Source organism: Motacilla alba, chromosome 8 (assembly GCF_015832195.1).
Source record: "Motacilla alba alba isolate MOTALB_02 chromosome 8, Motacilla_alba_V1.0_pri, whole genome shotgun sequence".
Lineage (NCBI taxonomy): Eukaryota > Metazoa > Chordata > Aves > Passeriformes > Motacillidae > Motacilla > Motacilla alba.
In genome coordinates, this window is record NC_052023.1 from 4,011,971 (window position 1) to 4,036,182 (window position 24,212).

General features: G+C 41.3%; 1 protein-coding gene across 26 annotated transcripts in view; it reads left to right on the forward strand.

Annotated features, from left to right (window-relative positions):
- The window catches only part of DAB1 (DAB adaptor protein 1), a 414,543-nt gene that overhangs the window by 337,936 nt on the left and 52,395 nt on the right, over positions 1–24,212 (forward strand). For all 26 annotated transcript variants that reach the window (XR_005257831.1, XM_038144728.1, XM_038144725.1 and 23 more), the window contains 2 exons: positions 18,949–19,088; positions 21,315–21,413. Coding sequence is in view for 25 of the 26 variants with exons in the window: in XM_038144728.1 (XP_038000656.1) it covers positions 18,949–19,088; positions 21,315–21,413 (239 nt within the window). In the remaining variant the exon portion in view is untranslated. The remainder of the gene's footprint in view (positions 1–18,948; positions 19,089–21,314; positions 21,414–24,212) is intronic.

Sequence of the window (24,212 nt, forward strand, 5' to 3'; positions counted from 1 at the left end):
CTCTGCTCCCTTAGGCACATCACAACCTTGTTATCATCTCAAATTCATCCAACCTTTCAAGAGGGGGTTTAATAGCTGTTCCTAATCCCCAGGTAATTACTGTAGGCCAAGAGATATTTGTAGAGAACATTTTGAGTGAGGGCAAGGGGTTCACAAGGCATCACAGGCCTGAATAAATTCTGTGACAGGAATTCCTGCTCCGATTTCCAGTCCCTGGCTCCAGGCACAGCCCCCTGAACCCTCCTGGGCTGTGTCCCTTTCCTGGGCACAGAAAGTGTTCCTCCTTTTCTTGCAGCAGCAGCACTGCAGGAAAAGGGATGATTTGGATGATTGGCGCCACTGCCCTTTTATAAAACAGCTTCATGATTGCACGAGGTAGGAAACGCAGCAGGATCATTAATTCCTTCAGGTCTTTCTTTCATTGCAGCTGCCTTCAGAAAAAGGTTCCTGTTTCTGAGCTTTCTGTATTTCAGAAATCAGCAGATTTTGTGGGGAACTTTTATGACAGTGACAGTAAAACAAAAGCGAGCAATCAAACCTAGACTGTTTTATATACTCTGATGTTATTCACTTGCTAATACAGTGCTTCCTAAAAACTAGACTATCTGCTCACGCCTTTCCCAGTTTTAAAGGAAAATGCCTTTGCTACTGCAAACAGAGAAATTAATCATAACTGGCTTGTTCTACAAAACACACTCTCAGCAATGGGAAAGGTCTGATTTTTTTTTTATTTAATTTTTTCCCTCTCAAATAAGGAAACTTAAATTACTTAAGGGACTACTTAGCTTCCACTGGTGCAATTAGATTAAGATAGGAGGAATTTTGATTTATTTCCAGAAATGAATATATGTTTCTAGGTCAGTAACTCTATTTAGAACAAAAGATCTTAAGGTTTTTTTCCCCAAATAAATCCAAATGTAGTGTTGGCTAGGCTGCTCTCCATTTGAATTTCAGTTTAATCTTCATCTTATTTCATTCCCCTTTTTTTGAGAAGTCAAAAGTGTTAAAGTTGAGAAGAGATAGGTGAATTGGGAAAGAGGGGAAGGGATAATAAAATGATGAAGTCGGTCACCCTGAACCGGTACCATAAGCCAGATAAAGGGGCAGGGATGTTCACTTAGAGTAAAATAAGATCCAGAGCAGTAGAACTGAAAGTTAACAGTGAAGGCATGAAAGGTAGGATGATACTGAATAATTGGGCAACAAAAGTGGATCCAATTCAATGTCGATAACATAAAACAATCCATATAAAGTAAATACAGTAATACATGACTTCCTTTCAGTGAACCAAAACCAGATTTCTGGATTTGACCCCTTGCATGCAGTCTGGAGGAATAGATCATATTTATCAATGTTATCAATTGAAACAAAATGAAATATGCATTATGTTGCAGTCTTTGTGTTTCTGGTTTGGTAAAATTTATCTGTTGACAAACTTTATAACAGAATTGTTAAAACTCGGCCTTTGTAGAAATGAAAAATCAAAGAATTAAGCCTCTCTTCAAATATTCAGGATGCCATGTGAGACTGAAAATTAACTAGTGTTACTTATGAAAAAGTAGCCTCTAGCAAACTCTTAAATGTAGATTTTGAGGAAGTTATATGTATCTATGGTGGTTAAAAATAATCTTACCCATTAGATATTCAGTATAACACGTTCTTCTTGATAACTAAACTGCCATGGGGGATGTATGGTAGGTGTTGGTTCAAAAACAACCTTAACCCCTAAAAATGCCCCAACTTTCCCCATCCCCCAAGAATCTCTTGCTCGGTCCTTGAACACCAGATCAGGATCCAGTCTGGGCTCACCTGTGGAACCTGCTGCCTGTCACAGCCACTTTTGGCTGCAGTTGCAAAGATTTATGACTGAGATAATAACCCCACAGTTTACAGCCTGATAGTTAATTATTCTCTGCGTGCCATGTGCCGTAGTTCACATGTAAACAGGGGCTGGAAAGCAAAACAATCCCCCACAGCAGAATTGGGCATATCCTGAGGGCTGTTCTGTTTCCATCTCAGGACTGGGATGCTCTGCTCTTGTGTTTGAGCTTCTTGGACGGCTTTAAAACATGACCTGCTGTATCTAAGCATGGTTTATCTCCACTGTCAATAATGCAGTGGAGTATCATTACTAACCTGGAATACAGTTTAGGCTCTTTTTGTATTCATGGTTGATTTTGTGAACGTTTTTTCTTGCTGGTGATGTCAGCAGAATATCTCTGCTTGAATTATGGTTATTTAATCAAGGTCTGTGCCTTATTATACAAGTCCCTTCATTCAGCTTTGTCCTGAAAAACTGACTTTTTTTTTATTTGCAATGGAATTGAGTGAGCTTCTGATACATAAAATCCAGTTGTGCATCCTGTACCTCTGTCTAGTGTCATGCACATGACAAACAGGAGGTACATGTACAGCAGGTCTTGCTACTGGAAGCCAAACATTTTCTACATCAGTAAGAAAGGAATACAAAATTCAGAATCCTTTTCACCAACTCTGATGCATCTTTTTTAATGGATCCTGCAGATGTTAGCTTTCAAACATCTGTTTCTCCTGGTGTTTCTTTCCTCAACATCTTGAATCACAGTTGAGCTGGTGCTGCAGCACCAGCTTGGGACCACCAGACTTGCTGGTTTAGCAATTACATCTGGTTTTATTCCAAATTGTGGTTTTGTCCAGCTGTCTTTTAAAACCATTCCTATGAGTTGCTAGGATACATTTCTAAAAGTGGAAACTGTGTTTACACCACTTCAGTGTGAAAAATCTTTGTATATCACTTACTTCTTTGCCAAGGCTTCATTACAAGGCACTGCTGAAGTTTACCAAGCTCTCCAAATTGTCATACAATCCTGTTCCTTTGTTTGTGGTAATCAGAGAAATACATGGCTGATTAAATGAATCCTGTTTTGTCTGCTGTTATTAACTCCTTTGCTGAGCAGTGGCATTATTCAGATGGGTGTTTAGTCAGCTCAGTCCTGACCAAGGCCAGTCCTGCACCTGTGGGTTCCTTTTTGTGCATCCTCCAGCCCTCAGAGCATCTCTGTGACTTCCCCTGGACTGGCTCCAAGTCCTTCTTATGTTGAGGGCCCCGGAGCTGGGAATCAAATAATCTGAAACAAAATCAAACCCACACATTTTCCTAAGGTAGGTTGTAGGCAAGGAACTTGAAATTCGTGCGAGTGCAGGATGGGCAGCACACACCACCAAAAGGCAGTGTCAGAGTTTGCCCAAGTTCTGCATGACTTTTAAATTTCTACTTGTCAAAATATGATTCCAAGGATGAAGTCTTCCTCATCTTACAACATCTGCTCTAACTTGCCTTGTCTTGCATTGTTAATTTTTCTAAAATGTGAAGGGTTTTTGACATAAGAGTAGTCTCCTTACTATAAAATCTACGCAGTAGAAATAGGTTCTAACACCTAAATTTATATTTTGATCAGCCATTTCAGGCTCAGTGTTGATGTTTTTAATATCAAATAGGGTTTTTTGTGGGGGGCGTCATGTAGGAGGGTGACTGAAGAAAGAACTGGCATTTAAACCTTGAAAGAGTTTTTCTTAAATTATAGTTCTGAGATTAGACTTGTTAGCCACCATTGTAATTCTTTCAAACCAGCCCAACAGGCCTTGAAATAAATGCTGTGGATGTAATCAACAACCAGATTACACTGAATGCCCACAGACTCCACCAGAAAGGTCTAAGGGAAAACAATTACAGATGAAACAAAACGTAGCATTTAAATCCCTGCATGAGAAGCAGCCACACAAAGGAAACACAGATCGTGGTTTAATTACCCGGGTGGAAGAATGTTTAGAAAATTAATATTAGGACCCTGGCAATTGAAAGCATTTAAAAGTGTTGACGCCTCCCCTTTTCTTCCTTTTGATTAAAAAGGTCACTGACAGAACACAGCTCTGTGCATACTCCAGCCAACATGGGAGTGATGGCTGCAGTGATTTTCTGCAGGTGTCAGAGGGCTCAGGAGCAGTGCGTAGCTTCTTAAAATGGCCCCCAGAAACACATATTTTTATTTAAAATCTTACAGAAGGAGCTGCATGGTTGGTGAATTTCATCCTCTCATGATTTTTTCAGGTGCAGCCTTTCCAGCTCAGGTGTGGCAAGGCGACCTGATGGTTTGGTCACGCACAGAGGTGACCACCAAAAGGTTTAAACTCTCTCTGTTGTTCAGGGAAAGCATCTAAACTGATGAAATGTAAAGCCATTCCTTCCATTCTGTCCTGGAAGTAAAGAATCTTAGAGACAGATGCACATTAGCTGTTGCAGGTGACTGAGGAGAGTCTGCACATGGCCTCTGTGTCCTCTGCACCTCATTGTGGGCACTGCTGAGTGCTGTCTCTTTATTTTCACTTTCCAGTGTGGTGCTGGAATGGCAGGAAAGAAAACACAGGAAAGACAACAATTAGGCTCATCATTTTTTGCCTCAGGAATGATGGTGCTATGTAATTTCCATTGTGCCTTCTGTCAGTGTATTAAAAAATGAAGTGTAGGCTTAGGCAGCATTTAGATGGGGATGAAAGTTAAAAGATTTGGCTTCTGCCAAGCCTTTTTTAGGATATTTAATAGGGATATGGTGGGTACAGTGTGGAATCTGACATGTGGGTGGTGATAAAAGCAAAGACTGGTAAAAGCAAGAGAAATCCACAGGTAATCTGAATGCTGCAGCAAGGTGAGTGCAGTGAAGGAAATGGAGATCCTGAAGACCTTTTCTTTGGTTGCAGCAGCACTGAAAACCTTAGAGTTGTTACTTGCTCTTGAATTTATGTGACCAGCTGGTCAGAGGTGGGCTCAGCAGGGTCATGAGGTGATTCCCAGGGAAGCTGCAGCTGTCCCATCCCTAGAAATGTTCAAGGTCAGGTTGGACAGGGCTTGGAGCTACCTGGGATAGTGGAAGATGGCAGATGGGTTGGTTCCATGAATCTTTGAACTTTTCCATCTCCCTGGTACTGCAGGAGTGTTACTTGCAGCTCGGAGTCATTCCCAGTCTCTCCCTGGGAGGAGTTAGATCTTGTGGAGCATGTGGAAAATGACATCCATGGTAAATCCATCCCCTTTTTCTCCTAGTAATCTCCTGATTTTGATGGAAAACCTCTCGTGCACTGAGGGACCAGGGAAGCCTGGTTTCTTTGGTTTTCATGTTGATCTAAGCTCTAACGAAAGACAAGGCTCAAGTGAGGCCTCTCCTCAGCAAATCCATCCATAGCATGGTTCTCTTCCATTGCACCATCTATTTCCCCCTGCCTGGTAAAGTGCAAAAATCATAATATAGATGAGACTTGACTGAAATTGGCCCGAAGCTTCACGTGTTAATCCAGGCACGAGAAGGGAGGATGGGGGTTTGCATTGCTCTGCACATTCCCACATAACACCCAGGGAGTGTCTGGCTGTGTTCCTTTTGTTTCCTTGAGAAACCAGACTAAAAATAACAGCAAATAGGAAATGAAAACAATTCTGTTACTGCATAGTACATGGCAAGGAAAGAACATTCTCCACGTCTCTGGATTAGCAGAATGTTTGAAGCTGTGATAACCCAGTTGTTAACAACCATAATTTAGATGTGGGTTGTTGGTTTTTTTTTCCCTTCACATAAATATGACTTATTTGAAGTACGTTGAATTAGAAAACTCATGAATAAATATTTTGACATAATCAGAATTATATGGCTAGAAATTGACCTACTTTGCATGACAGATGCTTGAGAATCCCCCAGCTAATAGCAGACTAACCTGGCACAGCAATGCCCGATCTTATAATATTCTAAGCTGCATACAGACATTAAATTATTAGATTGTTGGGTTTTTTGCACGGAGATTAGACACAGTCAATTTTGTTTGTAAATGAGGAAGTTATAGGCAAGTTATTGAGGAGGCCTTGGGGTGCAGTCCAGAGAAGGATTCCTGCATCATTTGATCAGTGTTTTCAGTGTGGTCTCGAAAAACCTGTTAGAGGTAGAAATAGCCAGCAAATCTTGATGGTATCAGCAGCCAAATAATGAGAGTGTTACGCCAAATAGACAGGTCTTTTCAGAAGATAAGCACAACTGCAAGAGGAATAATAATGTTTTAAAAATCTGGTAATATTTTGATGGTGTAAACAGAACCTACTTTTCCCCCTGCAGCTGCTCCTTATGCCAAGTGTTGATTTCAGCAGACTGATTTTATCTGCATGTCCTTTCAGTTAATATGACAAGGATTTTCTGTAGGTTAAGTTAACAGAGAACTCTGACCTTGGGAAAAAGTCTTCTCAGTTTAGGTTTATATGGATTCTTGTAAAAAAATTATCTTCCTTTATTATTTTAGCAAGCACAGGTGATGAAACATTTTAGGTGCTTATTGCACAGAATAGAGTTCTCAAGCTTCATAAGTTTTTGTTGTTCAGTTCTAGCACGAGTAATAATAGTGATTTTATTTGTAAAGTATCATGCTTTTTATTTTTAATGGGGGAAAAGTACCTTTTTCATGGCTCAGTTTCAGCAAAGATAACCCTTCTTTTATAACATCCATGCAATGAAAAATAATAGCATATTCCATTTTAGTTGCCCCTTTATTCGCTTCCGGTGTTTTCTCTGTTTTCAAAGAATTTCTGCGGATGAAGTCGACTTTGTTCAGACTTTTCCCTCAAGGTCTTCAGGGGAATGTTTTGCTCCCTTGTAATGAACCCTTGTTAGCACAAAGGTAGTAAAAGCATGTGTATAATATTGGCAATTCCCTTCCAAGCCTGAAGCAGGGCCAGGCTGAGGCACAGCTCCTATCCTCTATCTTGATGTGCTCCAGCTGCTTAAAACTTCCTAGAATTAGGTTAAAGTGTCCCTTTAGCACCCATATTTCTTCCAAAAAGGATGCAGTTCAGTCATCCTTGCAGTGCCCAGCTGCCAAGCTCAGCATTGTGGGCCGCAAGCAGAGACCCCTTCAGGTGCTGCTCAGCTGGGGATGGAGCTCCTCCTTTCAGGGAATGAAGGCATCCTTTTGAAAGGGAATCCTGTTTGCTGGACACTGATTTGCAGCTGAATTTGGATTCTTTGGAAGCCTCACCCAAGGGCAAGAGACAGGTGATTACTTGGGTTGGTCACAGTCACTGCTTTAGGAGCTTCTCTCTGGCTTGCAGTGTTTGGAGGAGGGTTGGTAGTGATTTCTTTTCTGGTTGCTCTCCAAGTGACCAGCTCTGAAACACTGGTAGCTCAGCAATTGTGTTAAAATTTGTAAAGATTTCTACACTCAAGATAGGTATTTTGTCCTGCTTCTTCTCACTTACCAGTAGGCTTTTTAGATTCAGACGTGGTCACTTGGGTTCTTGTGCCCTTACAACTCAAACCATCTACTCAATAGCTGAAGAAGTCTCCAAGATTTCCCAGCTGGGGAAAGTTTCCTTTGCTCTTACTTGACACAGAGTTAGCTGGTGGGGTTTGCTGGTTTGTTTTTATCATATTTCCTTACTTTCCCAACAATTCACTCTCAGCTTCCTCAGCTCCAGCCCAAGCACTTTGGCTCCTTGATGCCTGCTCAGTTCCAGGAGCAGAGGAGTTGTCCTGATGTGCTGATACTCTGTGGATTTGCACACACCAGAGATGTGCAAACCCCAATTTCCTACCTCTGGAATCCTCTCTGGCACAGGGGTGTTTTACTTCTTGTCAGCAGTTTGCCCAAGGGTGGCTGCCAGCAGTAGTCTTTTCTTTCCTGCCTCCTGCTGCCACTTTGACAATAGGAATGGCAGCAGGAGGCAAAAATGAAAGGACCAGATTGAAAGAAGCACTTTGCCACTGTTGTAATTTTGAAATTGATGGCGTTTTTTAGCCCAAAGTCTCAGGAAAAAAGCTGCTTTCCTCTTTGCCTCCTATTGTTTTTCCAGCAGGGAGAGACATTCTCTGATGTTGCAGAGGCAGTGGGAAGCCAAAATGAAAATAATTTTCTTCCTGAAACATTGGATAACAAAATGTGAACAATTTCAGCAGGGAAAGAGTGGTTTGTTTTTTTTGTTGACTGCCATGTGGTGAATACTGGTATTTCCATTTGACTACAGAAAATAAGTAGCAGCTGCTTTTCTTACTGAGTTAATGTGATCTTAAGATCATTTCTAGACACCTATTTACTGTGGGATTTTTTTTTAGCATGACACTTTCATTCTTTTCCTAGTTCTCCATGAGACTAGGTGTTGTAGGGTGGGTGTATCGTTCACTTTTGAGGCCACATGTTGCCTGTAGTGCCATGCCCTTGGAACCAGCTTTTTAAGGCAGAAACTTACAGGTTTGCATATTCCAGAGATGTGTTTTACACCAATATTATCAGAACTACTAATCCAGATGTGTTTCCCAGGGCCACTAATTCCATTGGAAGAAAGATGAGGATTGTTCTGCAGTTGCGCTGGCATTTTCTGCTGGAGTCTTTGCTCATGGGGTCTGAAGTGGTTCTGGGGTTTAAGTGATGAGGGAGGTGGGGCTGGGGAGCTTTAATGCTTCAAGAGTGACCTTCACCTTCTCTCCCTGAAGACCAAGTTCTGTGATTTAGGTGAGACTTTATTTGTGCTGGGGAAGGTGATGCCCTGTGAAGGCTGGCCTAGAACAGAGACTAGACACAGTTTAAGAATAAAGCAGGGATTTATTAAAAGCCCTCAATGGATCCCCCTCGGGCAGCACAAGAGCCCAGCCAGGGCTGCACCCAAGATGAACCAAAATGGTGACAAAATGGATGACTGGTCACAAGGTCTCTCACTTTTATAAGTTTTGGTTCATGTGCATATTGGAATTAATTGTCCAACACTTCTTGTTTTTCTCTCTTCAGCCCGCGCTGTTTGTGCTCTTGGGCCTGAGATTTGGATCATTTGTCCTTGGTGCCCAGCTAGAGCAGGAATTGTTTTGTCTCCCTACTCTGTGAAGAGAGCTTACCATGCCCTAACATGAAGCTCAGAAGTACACACTAAAGCAGCACAGAATCTGAAAAATATAGAAGCTAAAACCTGAGGCATCAAAGGAAATCAGTGAAGGAACACAGGCACAGCCCCCAGACTGTGCATTTTGCAGATGTTCCCAGCCTGGTGTGATGCATGTTCTGCAGAGCACTGACAGCAGCCTTCAGCAGAATGAAGTCCTGCATTGACAGAGGGGATGGCTGGGAGGGGAGAGGTGGCCCTGGCACCATCCAGTGTGGTGCAAAGCCTCATTTCTGTGCCTGCACTCAGCACTGGTGCAGGGGGGACCACAGTGGTGACAGGAGAGGGTGAAGTGTAAATCAATGAATGGCTTTGTCCTCCTGCTTTAGCTGTTACAGGCTATTGCTCTTGTCTTTGGGGACTTTAGTGGCTGTAATTAGTTATCTTGAATGGAAAGATTTTTTTCTCTTATTGAACGTGTGAGAAATTTGGGAATGTTAATCAGCAGAGCATAACCTTTTCTTAACTTGCTCTTTTTATAGTCCTGGGGAATTAACATTTATCATAGGGCAGCACAGGAAACTGGTATTTGTATGAAGTGGACTGATTCTCCTCTCTTTCTCTTTCTTTATACATACCAGAAACTAAATTTTTTGGTAGGCTCATCAACAGAATATATTTTGTAGGCTTTGAAGTATAAATTGTGAATTTGTGTGTCTCACATGACTTTGGGGTGCCACATGCATGTAAACGTGTGCGTGTCTGTGTCCTGGATTAGTGGAAGTCTCATTAAAATTGTTCTTGACAACTGCATGCTTAAAGCCAGATATAGGGAGACACATAAAAGCAGCTTGATTATTTTTTTCATGAGTTCTGAGCTCTTACAGTTCTTGTAGGATTAAAGAGAATCAGGGAGATCCAGCAGCTCTGTGGATCTTGTTGCAAGTTCGCACACCAAAATAATTAATTAGATGCTTCTCTGTGAATGATCACTATTCCTTGTGTTGGCTGATTTTTTGGTCTGCTTTAAGGTGATTCTCAGTGCTGTGGTGGAGCTTGGAAGGAAAGGCAATTTTATCTGACTTTCCTCTGCCCCAACAAGTTCAGGTTTGGTTGGGAAATGACACATTCTGGGCTTATTTAGCAGCCCCTGTGGACTGGGCTCTCCTTGCTGCTTTGGAAGTCGTGTACAGAGATTTTTGGCAGCAGATGGTATCTGCTGAGTGCCCCACTGGGACTGTTTTGCTTGTTTGTGTGAGTACAGCTGTAACAGGTCCTTTGGTTTGCAGAGTGCTTGGGCTTTTACAATGCCCCATCCAAATGCAGTGCACATATTAATGCAAATTAAGGATCACTGTAACATCAGTTACCTTTTCTTAGCTGGTTTTCGCTCAGAAACAACTACTGACTCCCAGGCAAGCGGGTGAGGAATGAAACAGCTGATGACCCTGTTTTCCCAAGGGCTTTATGTACCTGACATTTTGATGTCTGTTTGATTTAAACATTTACCCAAGCTTTGAAACATCAGGTGAACAAAGATTGCTAAACTATCTTCTGTTTCCTAAGAGGAGAGTCCATACATACCTGTCTTTGCCCTTCCCCTCTGGTTGTCCAGAAAACATCATTTTAATTCTCTAACAGCAGAAAATGGACTGCCAAGTTCCCTGTTTTTTCACTTCTGGTCACTCCCTGGGGCTTGCTGGACAAGGTTAGTACCCCAAAATGAAGTTTTATTGCAGGGTCTCATTTCACTTTAAATCAATGTAGAATTTGGAATTTCAGCTGCTTCTACACACAGCCTGCAAAAGGCTCCTTTCGAAAATGACTTTCAAAGATTTATGAAGACTTGCATGGTACAGAGGCTGAAAGGAAGTTTAATTACATTCAGCTTTTGGTCATTTCTGTGTCTGAAGATGTGCCCATATTCTGTCATCTCAAAAACCATCTAAGAAAATAAAATTGATCAGTGAGCCTTCTGGCTAAAAGGAAAATGAGTGCTTTGTCATCTGCCCGTGGAGCCTGGGTGCTCAATCACTGCCTTCTCCCAGGTGCTCAGCCCAGACTCTCCATCACCGAGATTTGTCCCAAGTTTTAATCAAACATTGTTTTATACTGAGGCCTCCCCTATAAATAGCAGAATCCTTCCCTTGACATACTCACATGGACTTCACTGTAGTATAAGTAGATAATTTAATCCAGTCCATGCAGCCGTTTTGCTTGGGAGATGGAAAAATGTGCATCGTGTTCATCTTGGATTAAGTGCTATGATAAAAACTTGACAAGTGCAGTCACTGTCACTTGACAAACAACATCTCTGCTTATAAAGCTGATCAAGGACAGCAAATAATATGGGAACATCTTATTTCCTTGCGGAGGACACTTGGTTCTGGGAGTGGGGCTGTGTAGGTGCCTTTGAGTACAGTAATTCTCAGGCTAATAATGCCAGAAGCCATAAAATCTCTCAGTTTGAGGTTTTGTGAACAGCAGCGCTGAACAATTGGGGAGTACTGCTGAGATGATAGCCTGAATGATGGTTGAGTTTTCCTGGAGAGCCTTTATCTGTGCTTAAAATTGGAGGTAATGTTTTTGAATTAAACCATAATAGAAGTTCATTGAGCCTTCGGAGTGGTTTCTCTGTCCCCTTTTTACGTGGTTTATCATTTTCTGTGGAAGTATTCTCAATCTTTTAGTTCAGGACAAATTGTGTTGCTGTCAAAACAGGGCATTAAAAGCTCCCCAGTACAACACCTTGCAGACTTTTTTAGATTTCCTATCAATTGATGAAAGGAGAAGTTTGCACTCAGGTTGTGCCCATATACTGTAACCAAGCTTTTGTACAGGCACCCTCATAGAAAGATGTGCTTATTCCTCACAAAATTTTAACATGCTTTTTAGGGTGGTGTCCCCATAAACAGGTTGTATCTCACTCCATCAGTAAGTTTTTTCAGCTGCTAGGGATTAGCCTTTATCACTGAAATAAAGTGTGAAATCCAAAGTATGTCTTCATTTAAAAGACAGCAGTGCTTGATGTCATGAGCAAATCGTGCTTCGACTGTGCTCTGGTCACTTGAGATAAAGTATTGATCTTGAAATTAAACTCTCAAGTATCTGTCCTTTTTAAAGAAAAAAAAAAGTTTAAAATGCCTAATTGCAAGAAGCTCATTTGAGAAATATTGGTAGAGGAAAAGAATGCTAGTGCTGACACCAGAAGTTAAATTTTGAGCACACAGACTGCTAGGTACAATGTGGTTTATTTTCTAAGATGTTATATTAAAAAAGGAAAAGGATTTTATTTTTTTGTGGCAGATCTGTGGATGCCCACAAGAGGGTTGGGCAGCTGTGGTTCTGAAGACAGCGAGGAATGACCCAGCAACTCTTAAGTTAAGTTCTAGGAGAAAATTGCAAGAATTAGATTAACAGATGCCAGGAGAATCTGAGAACTTGGGGTGGGGGGTTCTTGGCTTTATAACCCCAAATAAACATTCTTCACTGAAGTTTTTTATGGTTATGAAGAACGAATTCCTGGGTTTGTGGTGTCATGATCCATCCATTGTGTGATGGATCATTTTGGTCTTGAGGATCTGTGAAGGCACTGAGGAAAATGGGCTGTCAAGGAGAGTAATCAGAGTTATCTTCATGATTCCTTTTAGTTCCTGCTGTACTGAAAGGCACATTTAATTGCATGTGAGTATTTTCTCTTTTACACCTGCTTATATACTTAGAGACATTTTTCTAGGGAGATCTGTAGTTGATTAAAATTGCTGTGAGTTTTCTTGGAATAATTGACACCAAATGAACCTGTGCATCATGTGTGTGTATATGTGCAAATAGATAAGATTATGCATGTATATATATATGTGTTTAGGTGCATATATATGCACAGCTAATGGGAAATACCTTTCACTTAGCAATTAATTTAGGAGTCTTCAGTCTGTGTGGCATCTTAGAGGTCATTCTGCACCACAGTGTTTTGTATTTTCCGCTGCATTGATGCCATAAAAACCCATAAAAATGCTAATTGCCCCAGGAAGATGTAGGCTGTTTATAAGTGTGTATGGGATTGTTTTTCAGCCCTGTGATACAGGAGGAGGTGTTATTTCAGGTTTATCATTTGAATGTGTGCATAATTTGAATGGCTACAACTTCGACAGTTTATTAGTTAGAAAAGAAGTAGAAAAGAAAAGACAGCGCTGTGTCGTTCTTCAGCGAATTGATTGCCGGGAGCATGTTATTGACTTTGGTGATAATATCATTATATATTTTACAGTCGTAAAATCAAGAAATTCAGATTATGCCCTGAGGGCTTCACACATTTAAATAAAGGATATAGCCATTTCCAGGGTTATTGGTTTAGATTAGTGGCTGCTACAAGGAATGCTGAGTGTGTTGTGGGCAGGACAGAAAGAGCAACAGTATTCTCACTGCAGCGGGGCTTTGCTTTGTTTTATTTTTCTATTTATGAAATACACTCACTTACAGATCCCCTGGGAGGATGAACAACGTTTGCTCTAAACTTTAGCATATTAATACAGTGTTAGCTTGGTGTTCTGTGGGGCTGAGAGCTGAGATCAAGTGTAATCCTTGGCTTGTACCACGAGTGAGGATAAATGAGGAAACACTGGCTAAAATACACAGCGCCTGGGAAGCAAACCTGCTTTGGGCTGCAGGCTTCAGAGCAGTGTCAGAGCCACATAACCTGACACAAACACATCTCTCCCTCTTGGTGGCAAAGGCAGGGGATGGTGCAGCTTCCCAAGGAGCCCCAGTGCCTGCTGCTGGGTACAGCCCCGGGAGCACCTCTGGAATTCAGCTCGGGCTGCTCCATCCTGGATCTTCCACAATAACTCCTCTCCCTCTTGGACTGCTTGCCAGTCACCCCTTAGGACTGACTGGTCTTGAGGCACGTGGGCTGAGTACTTGGAGTTTGGGTTTGGGGCTGTCTCCAGCTTGCTTGAGGGAATCTCAGTTTAATTAAGGTATAGTGCCTTGCATAAAAATGATTGACTGCATTCCAAACCTTGTTTATGACTTCTACAGTAGCTTTAGTGAGATGGATTAAGTACCTTAGTGCTGATCATGCTGCTCAGCCTCTCTCCACTTCAGATAGGAGCTTGGGAGCACATTGCATCACCCAGCTCTGGGCATTTATTGTTCTCTTAAAAGACTGTGAAGGTCCAAGTGCAACATCTCAGCGCCGCAGCAAAGGTCGTGTTTTCCTTCTCACAAAGAAGCAGGGGGTCCAGCTGGAACATGTATGGCTCCAGGGTGTGTGGTGACATCCACAAAAGTGGATAAAAATGAAATAATTACTCTTACATTTACATTTTAAGGGCCTCTGAGGATTATAAATCTATACACTGCAAACAAAACTTTCCCTGTATCAAGATCAGCCCATTTTCTAATTAAAAGTGATCACTTTTTTAAACTGAATTTGTATGACTTCTTAATGGGTTTTTAGCTTCTGCATTTTTTCTAATTTTTTGGCATGAGAATCAAACTGATTTTAATTTTGATAACCTTGTTCCATTTTGGATTGTAAATTGCTCATGTTGAGTTGGGAAGAAATGCCTGGGTTATTTCTTATGAAAATCCTTCTTTTTATGAAAAGCAGACTATGAATGCATTTTAGAGCAAGCCGTTGGAAAGCACCCATTGATCTTGAATAGTTTTGATAGAGACATTTAATTTAGGATCATTTTAGAATGGTGTAAAGGTACTGGTTTTCTGAAGAACAACTCTGGGGAGATTCCTCCCTGTGCAGGGGGCAGGTGAACAGCTGCAGTGGACATCAGCTGCTTACCCAGAGTGATTTGGCATGGGTGCTGTTCTCTAGTCAAGAATTCCTAAAACAAGATTTCAGGAAATGTGTTGTGGAGACAGGAGTGGCTGTCATTAAACATGGGCTTTAATTTTGCTGCAGATCATGGCCTAATAATGATTTATGATCTCAAGCCTCAGTGTTCCATAAAACCTTCAGAGGTGACTGTCCCTCTTTGAACCATGGAAATGTTACCTAATCCCAAGATGTGGCTTCACAGTATTGAAATAAAACTCAGCTCTGGCAGTAAGGGCATCCCTGTATCCAGAATAATTTTCCTTCCAGAGGCTGGGACCCATCCAGTGTGGTGGCAGGGATGGCTGGAGAGACACACTTGATGGCAGAGCTCCCCTGATGAAAGCAGAAGCTGCAAAGGAGCAAAGCTTGACTCTGCTTGTTACATGGAAGGAAAGATTCACTTCCCTGGGCGTGTTCCTGGCATGGACGCAGCCTCTGGTTTAGCGGTTTAATATTCTCACTCTCCCTCCTCTGAAGCCTGGGAAGAATTACAGCCTCGCAATTCAGGCAGCTCTTATTTATGCAGTTTCAAATACAGAAAGAACCTTGTTCAAGAGCTGTCATTAAAAAAACCCGCCCTTTTTTGTTTCAATGATGAGATGTTTATGACAGTCTGGACTATCTACTTTCCAGAGTGTCCAAGGTTCAAATGAAATATCACCCTCCCATAAATCTCACACACCTCATGGATGCCGTAAAATCAGCTGCACTGACAGTGTCACGTGCTCATTTCCCAAGCAGGTAGGGAGTTTCTGTGGTTGTGATATTTTGTGAAAATCCCTTTGCTAGGATTTTCTTCTCCTGAGAAGCTGAGAAGGCCTCAGCTTCAAGTGTAAACAATTTGTTATCTGCTACTGTGGAATGCAGCACATGCTTTCTCGATTGGTCAGTGTGGGATGTTTCTACTTGGTGGCCAATCGAGGAGGCAGCAGCTCTCCGACTCTCTAGGAGTCACGGGACTTTGTTATTCATTCTTTTCTATTCCTGTCTTGCCTTCTGATGAATCTTTCTCTCTGTTCTTTGTAGTATAGTTATAGTGTAGTCTTTTTTAATATAATATATATCATAATATAATAAACCAGTTTTCTAAAATGGAGTCAAGATCTCTCCTTCCCTTCACCAAGTCCAGACTGCCCAGAAGACCCACGGTAATAAATGGTGACCCCAGATGCAGCAATAAGTTTCCAGCACCAAAATTTGGGAGTATGGGTGAATACAGATCAGGGAAGACGTGGGTGTGTGCTGAGGAGTGGTGGCTTGCGGATGGCTGACCCACAATACAGGGCAGTGCGCGTGTGCACTCTGCGTGCTCTGCACGGGACATATGCTCTGGGGTTTCACGGATGAATTTGTAGTCTCCAGCAATTTGCAGCTTCCACCGCGGTTTCAAATATCTACATCATTTTCAGGCTGATGATTTTTCCCAGTGATTTATCCCAAAAGCACTTCATCCTGCCTAATCTGGGTCATAATTGACATGGGACTTGTGCCGAAGCAGACACGGCCGTAAGTTGTGTTTGAGCGCGCTGTTAATGGCAGGGATTTCGTTACGTGCAGTAAAACACAGCAGAGGTTGAAATAAGTATAAATGTTAAAATAGCAGATGAATGCAGGGTCACAGTCACGACTTGGACCAGAAAAGACTCTTGAACACTTGACATGCTCCTGCTGTCAGCTCACAGCTGCCTTTGGCTCTCACAAAGGTGTGAAGTTGGAAATTTCGGGTAAGGAAGCTGTTGGAATTGGATCGTGTTTATTGCAAATCAACAGGATGTCTTTGCAAGTATAAAAGACATATGGAAAAGTCCACTGTTATTGTTGTACTTCGTTGTGTCTCCAGATGTTTTCCCTCCTGCCCCGCTCCAGAGGCTGAAAGTGGGAAATGGTTTCTAGCTGATGGTGCCAACATCTGTCTTGACATTTCCCTGGGGAATGATACTAGCACTGCTGAGAGTTTCTGATTCATCACTTGTGTCTCATTTGCTTTTTTTTTTTTTCTTTTAAATACAAGATAATGTCAGAGCATGAAGTTTCACCCCTGCTCAGTTATTTTGAGGGGTAAGAAGAAATCAAGGGAAACACTTGTGTGGCTGCTGAACTGTCACAGCAGCACTTCAGAGCCTCCTTATTTTTGAAAAGCTGCAAATGAGGCATTAAAACATTGCTCTGAGCTGATGTTTTTCATTGAAAGAAATAATATTTGTGAGCTCAAACATACTTGCAGATCTCAAGATGCCTAAAATAGCTCTGTTTTCTTAATATACATTTAATCCATCATTAGTTCCCTGTGCTTTACTCTGAGGGGAAGGGAACCAAATGAATTATCTTCATCTGGAAGTGCTCTTTGTTGGTCATATATATGCTCATAATGGTATTGTAAAGACTTAATTCCACGGTTTAGAACCTAACTGGTTGATCAGCTTGGTAAGTGTGTAAATTAGCAAAGTTGGCCGAAGTGTTGACTGCTAATGAAGGTGCTTTTAATAGAAATGCAAAACAGAATTTTTTCCCCAAAGCTTCTGTACTTCTTCTCAATAAACAGGTGTACAGTGTCATATTATATTAATCTTCATATACAAATACAATTTATTATATTAATGGTATAATTTTTTTTAGTGCTTTAATCTGACCTTTTAAATAGGAATGAGCTCTGGAGTCTGGGCCACCATTCTCAAATGTAGACTAAGACTAGTTCCTGACCTGTGACTCCTTTATATCAAACTGTGGTTTCTGGTTCATTCTTTTATGTCAGCTGGGAGAATCTGACCAGAGCCCTTAGGTGGCAACAGTATAAATTTTAGCAATGTCTGTCCGTGTTTGAGAAATCTGTTGGGTCCAAGAAACTGAAAATTGTGTAATATCTCACCATTCTGCCTGCTTCTTTGTGCTTTGGCTGTTGTTTGTTTGGTTGCAGTTATTTACAGCTCACTCCTGGGTTTTTTTGAGATCCTAGCAAAAAATTCCACAGGCAGCTGCAAAATATATGTTTAATCAATTTTAGGAAGACTGATTCCCTAACTAACATTTTTTCTTCCAGCTGAGACACAGTAAAAACTGTTCTGCAGATACTCAGGGAAGGGGGGGAAAGTTTTCCTGACAAAGATGTCTTTTTTTTGTGGGTTGTTGTGGTGTCATAGTCATGTGGTTCAGGTAATTTAGATACGTGTGTGTCATGGCTTAACTTCAGCTGACAACAAAGCACCGTGCAGACACTCACTCCCCTCCCAGCAGGATGGGGGGAAGAGAATTGGGGTAAAAGTGAAGGGTAAAAGTGAGAGAACTTATGGGTTGAGATGAAAATAGTTGATTAGTTTAAATACTACTACTACTACTGTAAAAAAAACCAGTTTAAATAGTACTACTACTACTACTACTATTACTACTACTGTAGTGAAAATGAAATAGCAGAAAAAAGAGAGAACCAAGCATTTTTATTAAGAAACTTTTTTTTTGCCTTTTTTAAGTTTTTTTTAAGCTTCTCAGTGTGATCCTGCAAGAGCAGCCTTTGCCAGTTACGTTGTTTCTGTGTATGTTTATGTGCAAAAAGAATAGAACCAGGAGTTCTAAAGCATCAGTACTCTGCAGACAAACAATACAATTTGATATTTGGTTTTCCACCTTTCAAGCGTTAATAGTGTAAATATTGCTTAGATGAGTCATTTTATAAGGAAATAGTAGCATGTTTTTGTTAGAGTTTTTTCTGCAAAACCTAGAATTCTCCTGTGTATTGGGATTAAAACTACTCATACAGATCACAAGTTGTCACAGAATTCACAGAATCACTGGGTTGGAAGGATCTTCAAGATCACCGAGTCCAACCCATGCCCTAACAGCTCAACTAGACCCTGGCATCCAATGCCACATCCAGGCTTAGTTAAACACACCCAGGGATGGTGACTGCACCACCTCCCAGAACTTTATCACCCTTTCTGTAAAAAACTTTTTCCTAATATTCAACCTCTCTTTCCCTTGACGCAGCTTGAGACTTTCAGACCCATGAGCTGTGATTCAGGTTTATCTCTTACTTCTGTAAAAACCTAATTTGTGTGCTGGAGATTTTGTAAGGCAGCAGTTCCACTGCGAATTCCTTTGGGATAGCGAGGCCAAAAGGTTTTATCAAGTGAGCATTTCCTTCTAATTCCACTGAAATGTGCGGAGTTAGGCACTTGGTTGTGTTCCTTCACTTGTTTCTCTTTGCCCTCCTGTGAGTATCCTCATGGCCGTGTTGTGTTTGCAGGTCAGGATCGCAGTGAAGCCACTTTGATAAAGAGGTTCAAAGGTGACGGTGTCCGCTACAAGGCCAAGCTGATCGGGATCGATGAGGTTTCTGCTGCCCGAGGGGACAAGTTATGCCAGGACTCCATGATGAAGCTCAAGGTGCAGTGGAACTTTCCAATGTTACAGTCAAATGGAGTAAAATTCAGCTTGAACTTGCACTCATTCTCCTTTCATGACACTGAGCCTTAGTCTGGTTAATTATGTATTGAAATCAGTCAATTTTGCATGAACTCCTGCCTGGTATTGCTTATCCTGGTTTAATTTTAATACATTATCTCTGAGTTCTGTAGTTACTCTGTGATTGACACCACTGCAATTTGTCCACAAATTACAAACAACACACTGCAAATTGAATAATTTTATTATGCAAAAGGGGAAGTAAATGACTGTGGAGGAAAATGGGATATCAGAGCATTTTCTATGACATTTCTAATCAACTACAGCACTGCCTCTGGCTGTTACCTCCTGTGAGTGACGGGTGTAGGGAGCCAGATTTAGGGGGAGCTGGTGTCCTCCTGGGAGGAGAATGTCTTGCACCAGCAATGGAAGGGCTGATGTGTTGCAAAATCAGGCAGTGCACTGAGAGGATGGGGCATGAGAACATAAAGAGGAGTCCCTGGAGTTTTGGGGATGAAATGAAGCCATGGCAAAGGCAGATTTGGGTGTAAGGTTGGAGTGTAGACAGTATGAAGTATCAGTGGTGTGGAGGGTGGCCTCTCTGGAGCTGAAGACATCCCTCTGTGGCCCAGTCTCTCTCAGAGAATGAGAGTTCCTGCAGGAGTCATTCTGTCCCTCACCCTGGAACATGTGGAGGAGCTTGAGTCACTGGGAAGAAAGGAAGGAAGGAGAGGTTGTGTTTTCCTGGAGTGCACTGTTGGCTGTTCACTTCCCATCTCCCCTCTGCATTGCAGGGTTGCAAACCAGGTCTAGCTGCTTTTTCCCTTTTATTTCCCTCCCAGCCTTCTCCCCAGCCTAGAGAGCTGATGGATTTTCCATTGCTGGTTTTTCAGGAGGAGAAGTCACTAAATGATGTGTGGTACACTACCAGCTCACAGGGTTCCAATCCATCCAGGAGGAATTAGTTACTCATTAGGGAAACAGCGTGGGGTGACACTCAGCTTGTGGTTCAACAACCTAAAAGCAAGATGTGGGAGATAATTTACAAACCACTTTTATGGCAGGCAGAAATTAATCCACTCCAAAAGTTGCTGTGTTGGTGTGTCTCATCAGCCACAATATTCCTGCCTGATCTAAATGTGTGCTGGGTGCTTCTCATCATTTCACAGCTCCTGGCACTGTGGGGAGAGTTGTCACTGTTCTGCTGCACAAACCTTTTTGTATCTCTCCTCCATGGATTAATATTTCCGCATCTCCCAGGTGCCTAATACCTGTTTGCAGGTGGCAAGATTGATCTGAACTGTACTGGGAAATGACTGAAACTGGTAAAAGAAGGGAGTGTTAGAAATTCATTTTTGAGGGCAGAACATTAATTTACAGGCTCTGGAAACCCAGTGTCCCACAACATGAATTTTGAGGCCACCCATAAAGTCTTGGGGTGGCTTTTGACATCAGATCCTTGTAATGGCAGCAATGAAGGTCTTAAAACTTAAGTTAGTTGTTCTTGAAATATTGGAATTGCAGAGAACCAGATAAAGTCTAAATATTTTCATATCATTTAGGAGTACAACTGATTATATTTGATCTTAGTTCAGTGTTACTGGTAAGGGCAGGCTCCTGGGAAGGTGGAAACAGAAGTTACTGTTCTGATTCTGCTGTGGGAGAAAAATGCATGAGATGGTATCAGCAAGTTCTCATACAAAGTAGAGGCCTGAGATCCTGAAAAAAAAATTACCCACAATACCAATTTGTCACAGCGCAGGTGTAGTTTGATTTTTAGCATAATAGTTTTCTTCTAGAAAAATCTCAATTTGCTTGTACTAGATGAATGTGAAGTAAGCTAAATTCATTGGCATTTTCTGTCCTCTGCTGCTTGTTGGGGTTTTTTTTCCTATTTAAAAAATAAATAAATAGAACGGCTTATAGCTGGGAAAAGTGTGCTAGAAATGACCTTCAGCTTCCATGAAAACAAATTTCATGGAGGATTAGCTAGTGCAGAGGTTGGTAGTGGGAGCACATTTGAAATGCTCTCTGGGTAGCATAAAGAGATGTGGTACCTTGAAAAAAAGGAGAAAGCCAGAAGTAAGGAGGGGGCTATTCCTGGAAAACCTTTAAGTTTTCCTAGAAAAGTGGTGAATTGTCCACAAGTAAGTCTGTGGCATGTGGGAGAGTGATGGAACCAACTAAAACTGCTCTTTGTTTGCGCAGGGAATTGTTGCTGCGGCTCGATCGAAAGGAGAACATAAACAAAAAGTCTTCTTAACAGTTTCCTTTGGGGGAATCAAAATCTTTGATGAAAAGACAGGGGTAAGTAAAGTCGATTGTGTGGCGGGACAGAGCTGAATCTTTTCCCTGGTTCCTTTAGAAGCTTATCCTGGCTGGGCAGTGGAGTCTCACTGGTGCAAACACACATGAAGCATCTCAGAAATTTGATAGAGGGTTATCATCCCTTAGATCACTTGCAGAGTGTAGCTTCTGTATTGTCAGTGGTAGAAAAATTACATTTTCTATGGAATGAGAGGTAAAAGGTACTGGAAAATTTGAGGTTGTCTCTGTGAAGCAGCAACTTCCCCAGTAGCATCTGGTGGAGGAAGTTGCAGAGACTTTCATGCCTTACACAGTTTCTGCCACAGCAATACCATGTTTGATTTTTTAAATTGCTCTAAAAGAAGAAACCTAAGCAAAACATTACACTACTTGGATATAAAGCAACAACACACAAACTGTTTTAATCATAATTAAGAGGATTTTTACAGCAGTTTAAGCTCTGCCTTGAATTTTAAAAAGGTCTTGATTTAATCTTTTGGAAGATTAACTATTTAACACGGTGCCAGAAATAAAACCCTACTGATGATAGATGAAATTATCTTTGCCAGTTAATTTATATTATTAGAAAATCAATGTCATTGAGCTCACTGATACATAATACGAGTAGTTAGTAATGAAAAGCTCATTTGGGATGTGTTGTGTAAAGCATCATGCAAAATCTGTGTTTCAGAGGGCATTGCTGGGGTTACAGAAAATAGCAAATGTCAGAATTAGGGCTCTTGGTGCAAATTGCACCAAGTTGTTTTCCTGAGATTAAAGCCTTTTATTGGGGAAATAAAAAAAAGAAGAAAGAGAAAGTCTATTCCTTTTTCACTTGTGTCTGAATGTTTCTCAAACACTTGAATTTTTTGCCTAGAATAAAGAGGGAAAAGAGGACGTGTTTTAGAAACAAAGGTGTGCTTTATTCCAGCTGCCTCTCCTGCAGCATCCTGCACACTCTCCTGTCTGCAGAAAGTGAGGTGGGGACATGGGAACAGTCTCCTTCATTTCATAGCTCTGACATCCCATACTCTTAAATCTGACATAACTATATCATCCTTATAGTAAACCTGTCACTCACCCACTGAGGCTTAGAATGAAACCCTTAAATCCACCTTGCAGATGTCTGCCCCTGAGCTGCCCGAGTGATGGACAGGACTATTGAGTTGTCCTTCTTGCAGCAGGGCTGTGACAGAGGCATGTGGGGAGCTTTCCACAGCAGTTTTTACATGTTGTTGTCAGAAGAGGAAAGTCGTGCTTCCCATGCCAAGGGTTTGGAGCAGAGGTGCATGAAATCCTCTGCCAGGTTTTCACAGCCACCATCTCTTGGGCTTTTTTCCCAGCTTGGGTCCCTCCTTGTCCCAGAGTTTCACACCCTTGTCCCGTTCATTCTTTGTCTTTCTCATCCAGCCTGTCTCTGCTTTGCCAGCCCACAGTTGTCATCTCATTCCCATTCCTGCTGGAAAATCCCAAAAGCTGGCAAAACTAGGGGTTGCACGGTTGCTCAGCCCAGGTTTTTGGATAGGAAGAAGCTGTAAAGAGCTGGGAAAAGATTATATTTCACTCACACTGATCTTCTAATTTCCATGCTAAACTGTTGAAAAGTTTATAAAGTTTGGAGTTTGGTGTTGACTTTTATGCAGCAGGGAAGAGTCTGGATAATCTTGGATTTGCTTTGTCTTCCTTAAACGACCCTCCCTGTCCCTCACAATGCTTTTTGCCTTTGTTGCATTTCCATGATTTTGGAATTCCCAAAAGGGTATTTTGGAAAGATTATTTACCTCTCTAGAGTGACCTTTCTTAACTTCTGCCATTGTCTATTGCTGTCACCTCTGCCCCAGCTTCAGCCTGATGTGATAAAAAAAGAACAAAAATATTCAGAAAAAAAAAAGTGTGCTTCTTCATGTTGAGTATCTTGTAGGCTGCCATTGGATTTTAATTTATCACAATAAAAAATCAATTTGTAGCTCAAAACTAGCAAATTTTTTTTAAAATTGGCAGTGTCATAGCTGACTTCATAGAGATGATTTAGGGGAATTGCTCCATAATTCGTTACAGATGAAGGGCTCTGGTTGGGTTACTACTGAAAATGATAAGCAGGTTTTTTTCTTCCTCTACTTTATAGCTCTCCTTAATATGTTCCAGACATAATATTCATCAAAAAGTATTGATTTTAATAATGGTATTATTCCAGCCATCAGGAATTCTGCCCTTTGAGTAAATTTATCCATGAAGGAGATTGAGTTGAAGGTGGAATATCATTTGGAAAGAATATATCTCACCAAGAAAAATACAAGAAGGCTTTTGCTGCGAGTTTGCACTGTAGATGCAGTACACTCTGGTTCATTTACAGCATGCAATAGAAATAATAACAATCCTTTCCTATATTCCATCATTCCATGCCAGGGATTACACTAAAGAGGTCCCTTCATTCCACTTTCCAAGTACTTGTCAGTGTATTTAGAACATGATAGCAAAAAAATGTATTTAATATGACTAACAGGATGTTCTCCTGTTGTGTGTATGCCAAAAATTGTCATTACACATGGAGTTTGACCCTATTAATCTTAAAAATGCACCTTTTTTTTTCAGCTGTCAGATGTTTCCCATCCATCCCATTTGCTTTCTGCAGATTATATTTGCTAAATATATGCCTTACCTGAGGGATATACATTTTCTTATAGTTTTTACTGTAAAAAAACCCACCATAATTATTGCTGAACACAAGACTTTCTCTGCCCAATGCCACTTGAGAGATTTCCTTGCTGCATATTACATATTTTTTTTTCCATTTATTCT